Here is a 12,868-nt window from a genome sequence, read left to right on the forward strand (position 1 = left end):
GTTAAACGGAAAAAAGATGACTACGCTTTTTGAAGCCGACTACGTTAGCTTTCTGAGTTGGCTTAGCTGCGCTTTCTCATTTGCTGGTACAGTAAAAACTCTTTAAAGTAATAATACCACCTGTGACGCCCCCGGCCCGTGATGACTTCAGCAACCCGGCCCGGGGGTGCCATTCTACTGAACACACCGAAAGGTAACTTTGTAATCTCAAACTTAATATAATTTAAAGGCATATTTTACCTTACATCAGAGTCTTACATCACTCTTCTAAAAGTTCACAAATATTTCTTTCGATTACATAATATTTCTACTCAAGTTCTACCCGCAAATCCAACCAAGTCTAGCACTTCGATTCATCACACTTTTACCCTTGCTTGAATGTCCTTCTCCAAAATTCTTCCCTGTAAGGTTAGTACATAAAAAGGGATGAGCTTATAAAGCTCAGTAAGCATATACGTACATTTCAACTGAGTTTCATTCACAAAACTTGGTGAACCAAATCAATATTTCATCAAAGTCATCAAAACAGTTTCACACATCAAGATGAGTATGAGTATGAGTATTCAAACACGTTCACAAGTTCACACATTCTACTGTTGGGGATCCCGGCCAGCTAAACAATTGGTTTAGCTTTTCTTCCCGAAGGAAGTATCATACTTTACTTCACAAAGGAAGCATCACACACAGAACAAATGTAAGAATACTCATTTCTCATCAGAACGTCATCAATAAAATGTTCACCGAAACATCATAAAATATCACAGTGAAGGGTACAGTATATACTTACAGTGCACCATGTTCCAGTTTAAGTTGAATAATCAGGGTCGTCTTCCAGATAATCAATCTTCTATGTCACAAAATAATAAATTTAGAATCGTATCTTAAAATGACGATCTCGTAAAATCTACTTATAATTCCTCATTTAGATCGTTTCTCATTTATTCTTCTCTTATTATCGATTTAAGTAAAATATTCCTTACTGACTCGCGTTTTTATCCTAAAATTATATTTTTCCTAAATTATCCCTTTTCTTCAGTTATTAATTAAATCCACCAATTTAACTTGTTATTTATTAAATCAACAAAAAAATATAAATTTATTTAATATCACTCGAACCCAAAATTAGGCTTCACGATTAAATCGGAAATATCATTTACTTAAACTTTCATGTTTTACACTTTTACTAATTCCATCATTTAGTCCCTTAAATTAATTAAACACTAATTTTCAATATTCTAACCAATCAGAAGATGCCACGTCATCATCTTCTCCAACATACCCATCTAATTTCTCTCTCCCCGAAGTCAACACCCATGGCCAAACTTTGACCACTCATTTCTCCTTCATTTTTCATCCAAATCATGTGATTCAAGAGTCCATTCCATCTATTTTTTCACAAAGAATCCAAATATGAATTTTATTTTAAAATCCGACACTAAATTAGTGCCCAGCGGATTATTCATCAGAAACCATTTTTATTTAATTACTAAACTACCACATCTTCCTCACCTTCGCCGGCCGGAAAAGTATCCGGCGGCACGCCTCCTTCTCTTCTCCAGTTCGATCTCTCTCCCTCCCTCTCCCTCTCTCTCTTTCTTCCTCTCCTTTCTTTCCCTCTCTTTATCTCTCTCTTTCTCTCCTCCTTGCGGCGGTCGCCGACGAGAGCCGCCGGACGACGTTCCGCCTCCCTCCTTCCTGCCGATAAAACTCAAATCCCAAAACCCACCATTTCACATCACCCAAACCAACAAATTCAGTTCATCAATTTAATAAAAGCATCAATTTGTATCCATATTATATATATATATGTGTACATAAAACCCTAACTAAAAATATAACTCACAGCTTCTTTAAATGTTTGGTGAAGGAAAAGAGAATTGTTTTACACTATTTTATACTACTTTAAGCTGATATCTTTCTGTAAAGCAATTGAATATGCTAGAATTTAAAGACAATTTAATTTGGTAAATTAAAGAGAGCAATTAAAGAAATTACCTAGGTGAGCTTCTTTCCCTTCCGTAGTTTATTCCTTCGCTAAAACAAAACTTTTCACAACCCAAGATCTTGGTTTATATACTGCTCCAATAATCCTAATTACCATTAAATTATTATTATTAATTAACTCTTAATGACCTCTTTAGTTTATTGCTTAATCAAATTTTTACTTGGCCACCACGAATTACACTTGGGCACCAAGTCTTAAAAATTGGGCCCCAAGTCTTGTAGTTTGGCTTCAAGTTCCGTCATGCTATGCTCCGCTCGATTCCTATTTTTCTCGTAATAAACGCGAAAAATATAATTAATTATTATATAAAATAATTAAATAAATAAATCACTCATTATTTTAATATTTTATAATCAAACCCCGAATAAAATAATGAAAACAAAAATAATCATCCCGGCTAAAACGTAGCAGTTATTCGCATCTACCATATATTTCGTATAAACGCAGTTCTCAGGTTAACGCACATATTGATATTTAAACAACTGGCTCACACGATATAACTCACGTGTTTACTAGCATTCTCGAAACTATAATATTTTAACTAATACTTCTCGCATCATAAATTTAAATCCGAGACTAATAAAATAGTGACCAATAGAAAATATTAATTTATCGAGAATAAAAATACATTATGAACATTATTATGTTGGGGTTCTGTTCTAAAAATCGGTTATTATGTTGGGGTTCTGTTCTAAAAATCGGTGATTAATCACGATTAAAAACTGTTTCGTAACTCGCTGAACTGATTAAATCTCCGATTAATCACCTATCATTCTGATTAATCCCTGAACAATTCAATTAATCTCCGATTAATCTTTGTTCCGTGACTTCACCAATTAAGTCCGATTCCCGTTTTTTACAACACTGTGTTGATTAAGTGTACTGTATGGTGTGGTGCAGATCACCAAATCATCGAACTGGATAAAGTTTTATTCACTGAAATTACATCCCTTAAAATTTGAAAATAAACATAACATGAGTTTGCCCTCTTCCGGTCGGAATTAAAACAAACACCTCCCCGGAAATTTTGACACAACAGCACAATGCACAAGTTACACAGAAACATTATAAACCAAAAGAACCTTGCATTTAGATTTAGACCAAAAAACATACTAATGAAACAAACGAAATAACACAAACACCCTATACGTTTACAGAGGATAGGCGCAACCACACATCATATTCACCAAAAGAACACTGCATATCGATTCCAGACCTTGCAACATTTTCAAGCACAACATAAAAAGTACCATAAACCACCTATACAAACACATACATAGCAAAAAAAAACACTGTGAAACAGTTGCTGAACTGCATCCATATCTCTCAAACAAACACCCTGGGAACAGAATCAACAGGCTTACAATCAGTCTCCCTCAGCACCGTCTTAATCCCCTTCCCACCCGCATTCGCCATCGGATGAATCCCATGCTCTGGCCCCGTCATATACTTCCTATTCCCCCTCTCATTCTCAAAAGAAACCCCGAACCTCGTCTCCACGTCCTGCTGCAGACTCTGGTACAGCTGCCCGTCTCGGGTTAACGCCATCATGACCTGGGGAATTCCCAGTGGGAGATCATCGCCTTTGTCCACCTGCCAGAAATGGATGACTTTGCCATAGGTTTTGGCCACTTTGTCGAGATCCTGGCGCTGAATTGCCCCCGGGATGCCCGGCATGAAGAGCACGCCGCTCTTGACTTCGTACTCGTGGGAGTGCCACATGCGCTTCTCGTCGTCGGGGAGGGTCATGAAGAGATTCTCCGAGACGATGTATTCGAGGCCGATGAGACGAGCGTCTTTGTTGGGGCTGTCGTAGATCAGGCACTGCCGCATCTCTTCGTTCTGGTGGGCGCAGAAGTGGTGCGCCTCCACTTGGCGACTCATGTCATGCCCGTAGAAATGAAATCTGCACACCAGCCAGATAAAATGAATTGATATATATAGTTCGAGAGATATGTAAAAATTATTACTATACTTGATCAATAAAGTCATGAAAGAAGAATTAGTCGAGAATCAATTGGATTAATTAATGATTAATCTAATGAATAATTGAATAATCAAATATTTAATCAGTTCCGCCAATTGATTAGTGATTAATCTGATTAATATTTAATAATCGAATGTTTAATTAGTTCAAAGATCTACAAACAAGTATTAAGCACAGTAATTAGATTAATCACCGATATTTAGAACAGAATTTAAAAAAACCGACGAATAAAATGAATTGATATAAGTAGTTTGAGAGATATACGCGCAAAGGTGCTGGTGGATCTTGTTGATGGGACCGAAGCCTTGGATGGCGGCGGTGGCGGTCTCGACGAGAGCGGTGCCGGTCTTGGTCTTCTCACCGGGGATTTCCGGGTGGGTGGAGATGTTTTTGCCTTCCATTTTTCGAGAGTAGTGATGTAGGACAACTTGAGATGTGCTTGAGCTTGAGAACCATGGAAGAGATTACTATACCTTAAAAACAGGGTCGATCAAAGCAGCATGTAGTGGACACGTATCATTAAGTGTTCCACGTGTCTAGTTCAGCTCGTTACGTGGCACTTGGCATGCATATTTTTAGGCACGTAGCTTACCTCATTTATTTCTCTTTTTTCTGCTAATGTTTATCTGCTTACTGGTTAAATATTTACTCCCTCTGTCCCATTTTATGTGAGCTACTTTCCTTTTCTTGGATATCTCAAAAAGAATGATTTTTCCATTTATGACATTTATTTAATATTATTACAACCCCATATTCATAAACTACCCTCATTTATTACCCACTACCTCTTTGTATATTGCTAAGATTAAGTCAAGTATTCATTTCTTAAAAAGCATGCTAGTCAAACTAGCTCATACATTTTGGGATCAAAATTACCTTTTCTACTCTTATAAAATATATATAAAAAATTGGGTTTCCCTTCCTAATATAATAAAAACAGGACATTTTTCCTCAAAAATAATAAAATTAGTTCTAATAAAATAATATCTTTAATGAGTATTGATGTCATTACTAAAAAGATGTTTGTTTAGTCATGTAATTTTAGATTAATTTTTCAAAACATAGCTGGAATAGCTCAGTTGGTTAGAGCGTGTGGCTGTTAACCACAAGGTCGGAGGTTCGACCCCTCCTTCTAGCGATTAATTGTTTTGAACTTGAACTTCCCTCTTCAGCTAAAATCATAGGACCTCCTTCGTGCTATTTGTTTTGTTCCACATGATTTTTCTGCTAAAACTTGTCCTCGACTTTGGTATACAGAAAATCACATCTACTAAAAATCACATCTACTAAAAGTCTAAAACATGAATAAAATGCTACTACTGGCTATCAACTAAAGGCCATTGGTGAAGTATTTTTACATGATTCCTGAATGTTTTCTTAGTTTTGCTTTGCAATCCAAGTGACAGTAATAACTAACCAATATAACAACTGATATATGTTACAATTTCATTCTTATGAAGCTTAATCTAACTTGTAATGTGTTTGCATTTACACCAGCAAATCAGCAATCTGCCTTATAACTTGTTTGTTCTTGACAAAAGTATCAGTATCCTGCTGTTATTTCCGATGTCCTGATGACGCCATCAAAACTCCAACAGCAACAATGAACATAAACAACATGCTATTCAGCAAAATATAAGTTCTCCTTGATGATCTTCGGTACTCTCCAAACAGAAGAACCCCCCAAAATGTGCTCACAAGTGGAAGTGCCTGCCACATTGCTAAGATATTAGTTGCACCATAGTCACAGATAGTCCATAATGCTTCCTCTACACCTTAAACTACGTCTCATGGCGTATTAAATTGCTTGGCAGAAAGTAAATAGACATACCTGGACTGCATCTGCGGCTGCATATCCAGCAGCTTGACCTCCCATGAACTGGAGACCATTTCCAAAGCCGCAGAGAAGTCCAGCAAGTAATGCCCATTGTCTTCCATTCCAATCGGACAAGTAATCCTTGAATGATGATCGCGGCAAGTTAAGAACAGGGTGATACAGGAAACTGACATTCAGAATGACGGCGATCACAAAACAAGAGACTGAAAACCAGAAGAATGCTGTGTACACGCTCAAGTGAGGGACACCTTCTTTTAAAGTGTCCCATTGATCATTTGTTGCCAAGTTGAATGCTGGAGAAAAGAGAGAAAAGCAAAGTCCGGCAAAAAAGGTTATGCCCAAACCGACGAATGTGCTCTTTCCAAATACCTGGAAAATGTGTTATCTCAACTTAGGACGCTAAATACTCAAATTGACATTTTTATTAAATCGCCAGAAACAAAGCAAGAAATATACACAAGATAAACCATATCTTGAAAAAGACTCATTTAACATGAGGCTTGTACAAACCTTAATGGACCTCCTGTTTTCAATTTCTAGAAGAAAGTCTGCAGTTCCAACTTTTGCCTTCTCTGTCTTTTCGACTGCATTTTCCAGATCTTTTCCAACTGCTATTGACTTTGTTTCTTTAGAAAGAGGAACTTTTGAATCCCTGCAAATTTATCCTAAGTTAATATTAAAACTGCGTAAGACGTCGCGCGTGCCATACATTTATTTCCTAAACGTTATTAAAATAGTAAGTTTTTCGTTCACTGGAGTTCTCTGCTTAGTCCTTTGGCTCCGTTACATGAAATGAGCTTATCTGGTTTCAGTTCAACTGCAAAATGCAAAGCATACTTGAATATTTCCATATACGAGGAGAGATATACCTAGATTCATCTATCTTACAAAATTCCAAAGCACTAAGTTTTGCTTTATTATCTTTTGCATTAGATGCATGAAGACCTGAGGCTAGACAAACAGCAATCAAGAAGCATCCGACCCCAGGAAAAAGTATTTCGGCTTTATTTATTCTGTCATCCAAGAAGTAGTTCAAAGTTGTTCCTGAATCAATCGATAAACACCCATAATTCTAATATAATTCAACAGCAAACAAGAAGAACGTATATATACATCTAAAAAACGTACCTATTACTACAGTTATGCTTGCAGTGATCACTTCAGTCACTGACAATCCAACAAATGCCCAAGCATATTGTGTTGAGAGGTTTCCAAGACTAAGAACAACTCCACCAGCCATTGCAAACAAAACACTTGGCCAGTTAACCTGCAATAAGAACCTTAAGAATCTTTAACAGCTGCTCAAGAACATACCATTTGAGAAAATGGTATGGCAAAAAAGGTCATTTGAAATGTTAACCATGTCATAAAGTCATTATGATGTATGGTTGCTGAAGTAATACTTTCATGTACTGCATTATTGTTGTTTTCTACATAACCAATCTAAAATACGAGAAGAGGATCATATCAATTAAAAAGAAACAGGAGGGGTAGCCACATCAGGAAAATATCTCTATTGCCAACAACAAATGTTAGACGAACAAGCAAGAAGCAATACGAGATTAACTGATACACTAGCACCTAAACCAGTATCAATGCTACTTAAACTACTACCACGGTCTGAGATTAATTTTGGATATACACATACAGAGGCACTTGTTTACACGAGCTCTACCTTATGCTGCTACTTAAACTACTACCACGGTCTGAAATTAATTTTGGATATACACCCATGGCTACAGAGGCACTTGTTTACATGAGCTCTACCTTATGCTTTAGTTACATTCTAATGTAATAGCTAGTGTTTTCGGTTGGAGGAAACTAGCACCCTAAAAATGTAAAGCTCAGAGATTGTATCAACTTTATCAATGCCACTTGGATGCATTAACAGACATAAAATTCCCGCTCTAAAATGTAGAAGTTTGTACAACGATATGGTGTGAATTGTGATACATTAAAACATCTACTCACAAATCAACAATAATCACATGAGAAAACAGAAATCAGAAGGCCAAATAATATGCTCATCATGTGCAAATTCAAATTGTAGCCGTGGATTGCAGGTTTAACTCACCTGAGAAAGTTGAATTAGAAAATTAGGCTTCTCAGCTGTACTTTCGCCTATCTCCCCAAAAGTGAAAGCAATGATGACAGCAGCCAAAAGATTGGTAATCGTATAATCAAGATACGTATGCTGAGGAAGACGGCCTCGTCTTTCCAGGAAGGTCAAAAGAGCAGGCCAGGTACCCAAAAAGAATAGTGCAAGCAGCATGCAAAATATGGCACCTCCTTTGCTCTCTACCAGATACATCTTCAACAATCAACCAATATAGGATCTCTACTCTATTCCAAGATACACAGGGATGTACTTTGTAAGAGATCCTAACAGAATAGGAGCATCAAGTTGTCAAGCATTATCTGCTAGCTAACAATATTGCAGTTTCCTTGGTTTAAATATTGTGAGAGTCACAATCTGTATTCTGAACCAAACAAAGTGCTTACAGATTAATATGGATGAAAATAAAGAATTGAAAGAGTCAACAGTTCACAAACCAAAAGCACATATGTGAATACTTGCAGACTAATCATATAAATAATGTACACAGTTTCCTAGAAGCCCATCACTCACAATGGCAAAACACAGATCTGACTGATTGTCATTTACAGCTAAAAATACATAAGAAATCCCCTCATTCATTGCACAGATGAAGGAGAAGCAACTAGGATATGCAATTTTTTTTATTGAATAATCTAATAAATAACCCAAATGATTGAGTCTATTAAATCAGAATCTTTATATGATTGGTACTTGAAAACAAGGTCGCGGGTTCAAATACAAATCATTTTTGTTAGAATACAATAGAATCCTGATAAACAGTCCTCCTAACGCCTTCAGTTTTTAGGAGACATGATCACTTTAACAATTTTAACTTGCGAGACATATCGATATTACAAATTATATGTCACTCATACTGAAAAAATATGTCAAGATGTTTGAGAGAGAGAGATACCTGCCAAGAAAATAATCAGAGAAGAGTGGATAAAATATGTCATTATCATAATGCATCTCACAGATCATATATAATACTGAAAAATGAATATTCCAAGAAGTTAGCCTTGTTACAAGATTCAACTATCTTTGTTAAGGTACACACAGTGTAACGACATGCAAAAGTACAAGAAGATGAGGGGGTTAGCTGTTTCATCCACTTGAAGTTAAAACAAGTAATAGAAATCTGAAAATTTTGGCCACGCCAGACTGTGACAATGAAGGAATCTTACCCAACTGCTAGGTCAGCACATGAACCTTAACTGTGTGTTCTTCGTGGGGGTGAAGAACATCTTACCGTTTCTTTAAATTTATATATTTTCGAACTTGTAGTAATTTATGGGGAACCTGTACATAGTATGGGAAAAATATATTCAATGTCACAAGCATCTGCAACAAGAAAAATACACTTGATGCGTTTTCCAAACAGGTATCAGTTAAATAAATCATATAGATGATTGGTTGTTATTTGGGTTGTCCCAACTCATTCAACAATTGAGTTGGTATAAAAGTTGAACTCCAGTCCCTAAAACTGGACGGGTACTTAAAACAAAGGAGTTGGGCTCCCATCGAAGAAAAACCGGCGAAAACCACTCGACTGGCTTAAAAACATAAAGACAAATGATGGAATGTTGATTTTTTAGAGAGTGCGTTTTAAGTTTACTTTTTTCAAAAAATAGCTTAATTTCACAAAAATATGCAACATCTCTTTAAAAATAATCTATAATGTTATATAATTTTAAAAATAATTTTTATATGTAATAAATTATAATATCAAAATATTCATCCAAATATTGAAATTACAGTTTATATTTCACCAAATCACATTTTTTTTTTTGGAAAAAAGTTTTTAAAAAATGGTTATATAATAATATATTAAAACGTGTTGTCTCCGCATTAAAACTTTCTCGTTCCCCAATATATATAATAATTCAGGACGCGGAGGAAGTATTATGTAAAGAAAGTAATTCTTCGTGCTTGTTTAAAAAAAAAAAAAAAAAAAGCCATTCTTACTGCTTGGTAAACAATGCGGTTGCCAAAAAGGCACGATAATACGATATCCTGGTCCCGTATGGATTGTTATGTGGCACGCGTGTGACCTCTACTCAACAGCCTTAGCTCACAAACACAGACCAAAAACCTCCCAACCCAAGAATGTGATCTTAGCTTCTGCAATCCTATCCTACCCATCTCTTTAATTTTCTAGTAAAGATGCTCTCTATGTCACTGGCTGCTCGTGCTGCAGTTGCCACACACTCCTCCATTGCCCCATCTGCTACTGAATTTCCATCATTTCTACCCAAACAAGTGGAAAATGTCAAAGATTCATTTGCTCGAAAATTGGCCTCAAGAATTCAGAGGCTACCCGTTGAGGTTCATTTTTTTTCTACTACTTGTGTTTTTTCTACTAGGTCCTCTGTGGACACGCACTAGAAAATCCGTTAGATAAATTTGTCAGACAGGTTGGATAAAATCACATAAACGTTGCATGTCTGTAGTTTTAAGCTTTTATTCTCCCTAGATATACAACATTTTGTTCTTCTTTTTCATTGCTTACTAGTATCTCAATGTGAGGGAAAGGAATGTTGCCACTACTAGTTCCAGACCACCACGGACATATATATACTACGAATTCTAGACCACCACGGACATATATATGAAATTTTGCATTGAGTCCTGTTTTCAAAGTTGTTGCATTTGTGTTGAATCATCTTAAGGCCCAGCGGTTAGCTGTTAGCGGATTGAATTGGATGTTTTGACTAGCTGATTGAAATAAATGTTTTGACTAGCGGATTGAAATGGTCAAACCTCTAAATCATTCCAAACCTCTAATTTTTCACCCCAAACCTCTAACTTCCAAACACGGCCTAAATATATGTTTCATTGTGCCATTACAGCTTAGCAGCTTAAACCGACCTATAATGAGTAGCTGTGTCAAGCCTATGGTACATGAAAAGACAAATCCATTAGTTCTTTTGCATGGTTTCGACAGGTTAGGAATCCATTCTTGGTCATTCAGATTGGTTCTTTTTGGATTTATTGCTTCTCAATAGTTTATTAGTTCTTATTCCCCAGCTCCTGTTTAGAGTGGAGGTACACGTTTCCATTGCTTGAGGATGCTAATTTGGAGACATGGGTGGTCGACATTCTTGGTTGGGGATTCTCCGATTTAGGTTTGTCTTGTCAAATTTTATTACTTGTTATGGAATAGTATATGCTTAATGCATTTTTAATCTGATCATGTTACAATATTTACTTAATGTAAATCAGAAAGTCGTCCAGCGTGCAGTGTCATTTCCAAGCGTGAACATCTTTATCAGGTGCATGACTTGATCCCTCCCTCATTAGGCAAGTTTCAACCCTTCAATTATTATCAACAACTATTAGATCCTACAATTCAATGATTCAGTTAATATTAAAGAGTTTGCATCCATTTGTAAGGCATTGTAATTTTTTTGTAATTTAAAGTATAGCATGACGTGAGAATATGGGTTTTGTTTTCTTCATTTTAATTGCCTGGTAGATTTGGTTGATAAGCAGAGTAATTTGCTGTCGGTGATAGCCTGCGATTCATCATAAAACACTAAAGTATTTCTGTTTTACAGTTTTGGAAGTCCCACATCAAAAGGCCTATGATTCTGGTTGGGCCAAGCCTTGGAGCAGCAATTGCAATTGACTTTGCAGTCAACTATCCTGAAGCTGTGAGTATTTATAATTCTTTTCACCAAGGTCTTTCCCCGGCTAATGCGTCCTTCCTCCAGTGAGAGGTTGAGGATGCAGCGCCCCTCCCCTTATAAGAAACTGTTTTACACTGCAACATGCAAAAAAAACTGTAATAAGTATGATTCTGTAACTCCTATAATTAGATAAAACGAATCATAATTTCATATAATAAGGCCTTTTATGTGTATATTTCCAGGTCGATAAGCTGATTCTAATTGATGCCAGTGTTTATGCAGAAGGTAGCCGCTCCAAGTTGCCCAAAGCTGTAGCCTATGCTGGGGTGAGTCTGTTATGAACTTGTTGGTATTCTAGTCTTTAGTAAATAAATTATCAGGAGTTTGTCATTCGTTATATAAATAAGTGCTAATGTATGGATATCTCTTGGCAGGCTTATATCCTAAAGAGTGTCCTACTGCGGTTCTATGCAACCAATTTGTCTTTTAATGGCTTACCATTTGATACCTGCTTAGACTGGACTAGAGTGAGTATACCTGTGTAAAATATACAAATAAAAAACCAACCCTGGATTCAAAATTTCACTACTAGTTTTCTCTTCATGCTTAGACTTTTTCTGGGGGCAGTTATCTCAACTTGTTCTGGGAGTGATGTAATTTTTTCCTGCTGTGTTCCTAGATCGGGCGTTTACATTGCCTGCTGCCCTGGTGGCTGGACACAACAGTTGATTTCATACTAAGTGGTGGCTATAGTGTTCGTGAGCTTATAAAACAGGTATCGATTAGCATATTGCAGTCTTGCATAAAATTCTCTTTGGTCTTGGCTACTCTGGATGCACCTCAATTGTCAGTATACATTTCTCGATTGAGGTCAGACCGAATCACAGGATTCTTGTGTCTGCAAAAATTTAGTTGTTACTGCATATAAATGCCATACATTTTTACTCGTCCCAAGTAAACTTCATAATCTTTTGAGGTGGTTCTATATGTGGTGTGCAGGTGAAGCAGGAAACACTTATCATTTGGGGAGAAGATGACAACATTATAGACAATAAGCTTGGAATAGTAAGTACTTTTTGCCCCGGAGTTGTGTTTTTTATAACTTGATTTAGATTCTGCCGAAATGATTCAAGCTAAGTAGCATTTTCATGACATGTTTACTTGTGCAGAGATTGCACTGTGAGTTACCAAACGCAAAAATACGTCAAATACCGAAATGCGGTCATATCCCCCATGTCGAAAAGCCAAACGATGTCGCCAAGCTAATCGAGGAGTTTCTCAAAGCTCAGTCTCCTGTACTCTCTGTGTAACA

At 36.6% G+C, this 12,868-nt stretch overlaps 3 protein-coding genes, 1 long non-coding RNA gene and 1 other non-coding gene across 5 annotated transcripts; 2 read left to right on the top strand and 3 right to left on the bottom strand.

Annotated features, from left to right (window-relative positions):
* Window positions 1–202: 202 nt before the first annotated feature.
* On the bottom strand, window positions 203–2,566 carry LOC135148282 (uncharacterized). The gene is made up of 3 exons (XR_010286266.1): window positions 1,996–2,566; window positions 788–844; window positions 203–401 (listed from the first exon to the last, which is right to left on the bottom strand). It is a non-coding gene; the product is annotated as an uncharacterized LOC135148282 (long non-coding RNA).
* Window positions 2,567–3,070: 504 nt separating this feature from the next.
* On the bottom strand, window positions 3,071–4,430 carry LOC108198937 (oil body-associated protein 1B). The gene is made up of 2 exons (XM_017366711.2): window positions 4,257–4,430; window positions 3,071–3,911 (listed from the first exon to the last, which is right to left on the bottom strand). Exons 1-2 carry the CDS (start codon window positions 4,391–4,393, stop codon window positions 3,332–3,334), a joined length of 717 nt encoding a protein of 238 aa, XP_017222200.1. The 5' UTR covers window positions 4,394–4,430; the 3' UTR covers window positions 3,071–3,331.
* A 626-nt stretch (window positions 4,431–5,056) lies between these two features.
* Window positions 5,057–5,130, top strand: TRNAN-GUU (transfer RNA asparagine (anticodon GUU)). Its single transcript has one exon. It is a non-coding gene; the product is annotated as a tRNA-Asn (tRNA).
* A 153-nt stretch (window positions 5,131–5,283) lies between these two features.
* Window positions 5,284–8,592, bottom strand: LOC108198813 (ureide permease 2). Its single transcript, XM_017366591.2, has 6 exons — window positions 7,904–8,592; window positions 6,958–7,096; window positions 6,699–6,873; window positions 6,340–6,481; window positions 5,824–6,198; window positions 5,284–5,702 (listed from the first exon to the last, which is right to left on the bottom strand). The coding sequence occupies exons 1-6, from the start codon at window positions 8,138–8,140 to the stop codon at window positions 5,550–5,552; spliced, it is 1,221 nt and encodes a 406-aa protein (XP_017222080.1). The 5' UTR covers window positions 8,141–8,592; the 3' UTR covers window positions 5,284–5,549.
* A 1,363-nt stretch (window positions 8,593–9,955) lies between these two features.
* LOC108197065 (alpha/beta hydrolase domain-containing protein VTE7) lies at window positions 9,956–12,866 on the top strand. Its single transcript, XM_017364547.2, has 10 exons — window positions 9,956–10,252; window positions 10,777–10,871; window positions 10,955–11,052; window positions 11,150–11,199; window positions 11,485–11,580; window positions 11,799–11,882; window positions 11,991–12,083; window positions 12,236–12,331; window positions 12,556–12,621; window positions 12,726–12,866. Exons 1-10 carry the CDS (start codon window positions 10,091–10,093, stop codon window positions 12,864–12,866), a joined length of 981 nt encoding a protein of 326 aa, XP_017220036.1. The 5' UTR covers window positions 9,956–10,090.
* Window positions 12,867–12,868: the final 2 nt, after the last annotated feature.

This window comes from Daucus carota, chromosome 8 (genome assembly GCF_001625215.2).
Source record: "Daucus carota subsp. sativus chromosome 8, DH1 v3.0, whole genome shotgun sequence".
Lineage (NCBI taxonomy): Eukaryota > Viridiplantae > Streptophyta > Magnoliopsida > Apiales > Apiaceae > Daucus > Daucus carota.

Coding starts and splice junctions, on each gene's coding strand:
- LOC108198937 (XM_017366711.2), bottom strand. CDS start 4,393: ATGGAAGGCAAAAACATCTCCACCCACCCGGAAATCCCCGGTGAGAAG. Junction 3,912..4,256: donor ATCCACCAGCACCTTTGCGC/GTATATCTCTCA, acceptor GCTGGTGTGCAG/ATTTCATTTCTACGGGCATG.
- LOC108198813 (XM_017366591.2), bottom strand. CDS start 8,140: ATGTATCTGGTAGAGAGCAAAGGAGGTGCCATATTTTGCATGCTGCTT. Junction 7,097..7,903: donor TTCTAATTCAACTTTCTCAG/GTGAGTTAAACC, acceptor TTCTTATTGCAG/GTTAACTGGCCAAGTGTTTT. Junction 6,199..6,339: donor AAAACAGGAGGTCCATTAAG/GTTTGTACAAGC, acceptor CACATTTTCCAG/GTATTTGGAAAGAGCACATT.
- LOC108197065 (XM_017364547.2), top strand. CDS start 10,091: ATGCTCTCTATGTCACTGGCTGCTCGTGCTGCAGTTGCCACACACTCC. Junction 11,053..11,149: donor TTGGGGATTCTCCGATTTAG/GTTTGTCTTGTC, acceptor AATGTAAATCAG/AAAGTCGTCCAGCGTGCAGT. Junction 12,622..12,725: donor TAGACAATAAGCTTGGAATA/GTAAGTACTTTT, acceptor TTACTTGTGCAG/AGATTGCACTGTGAGTTACC.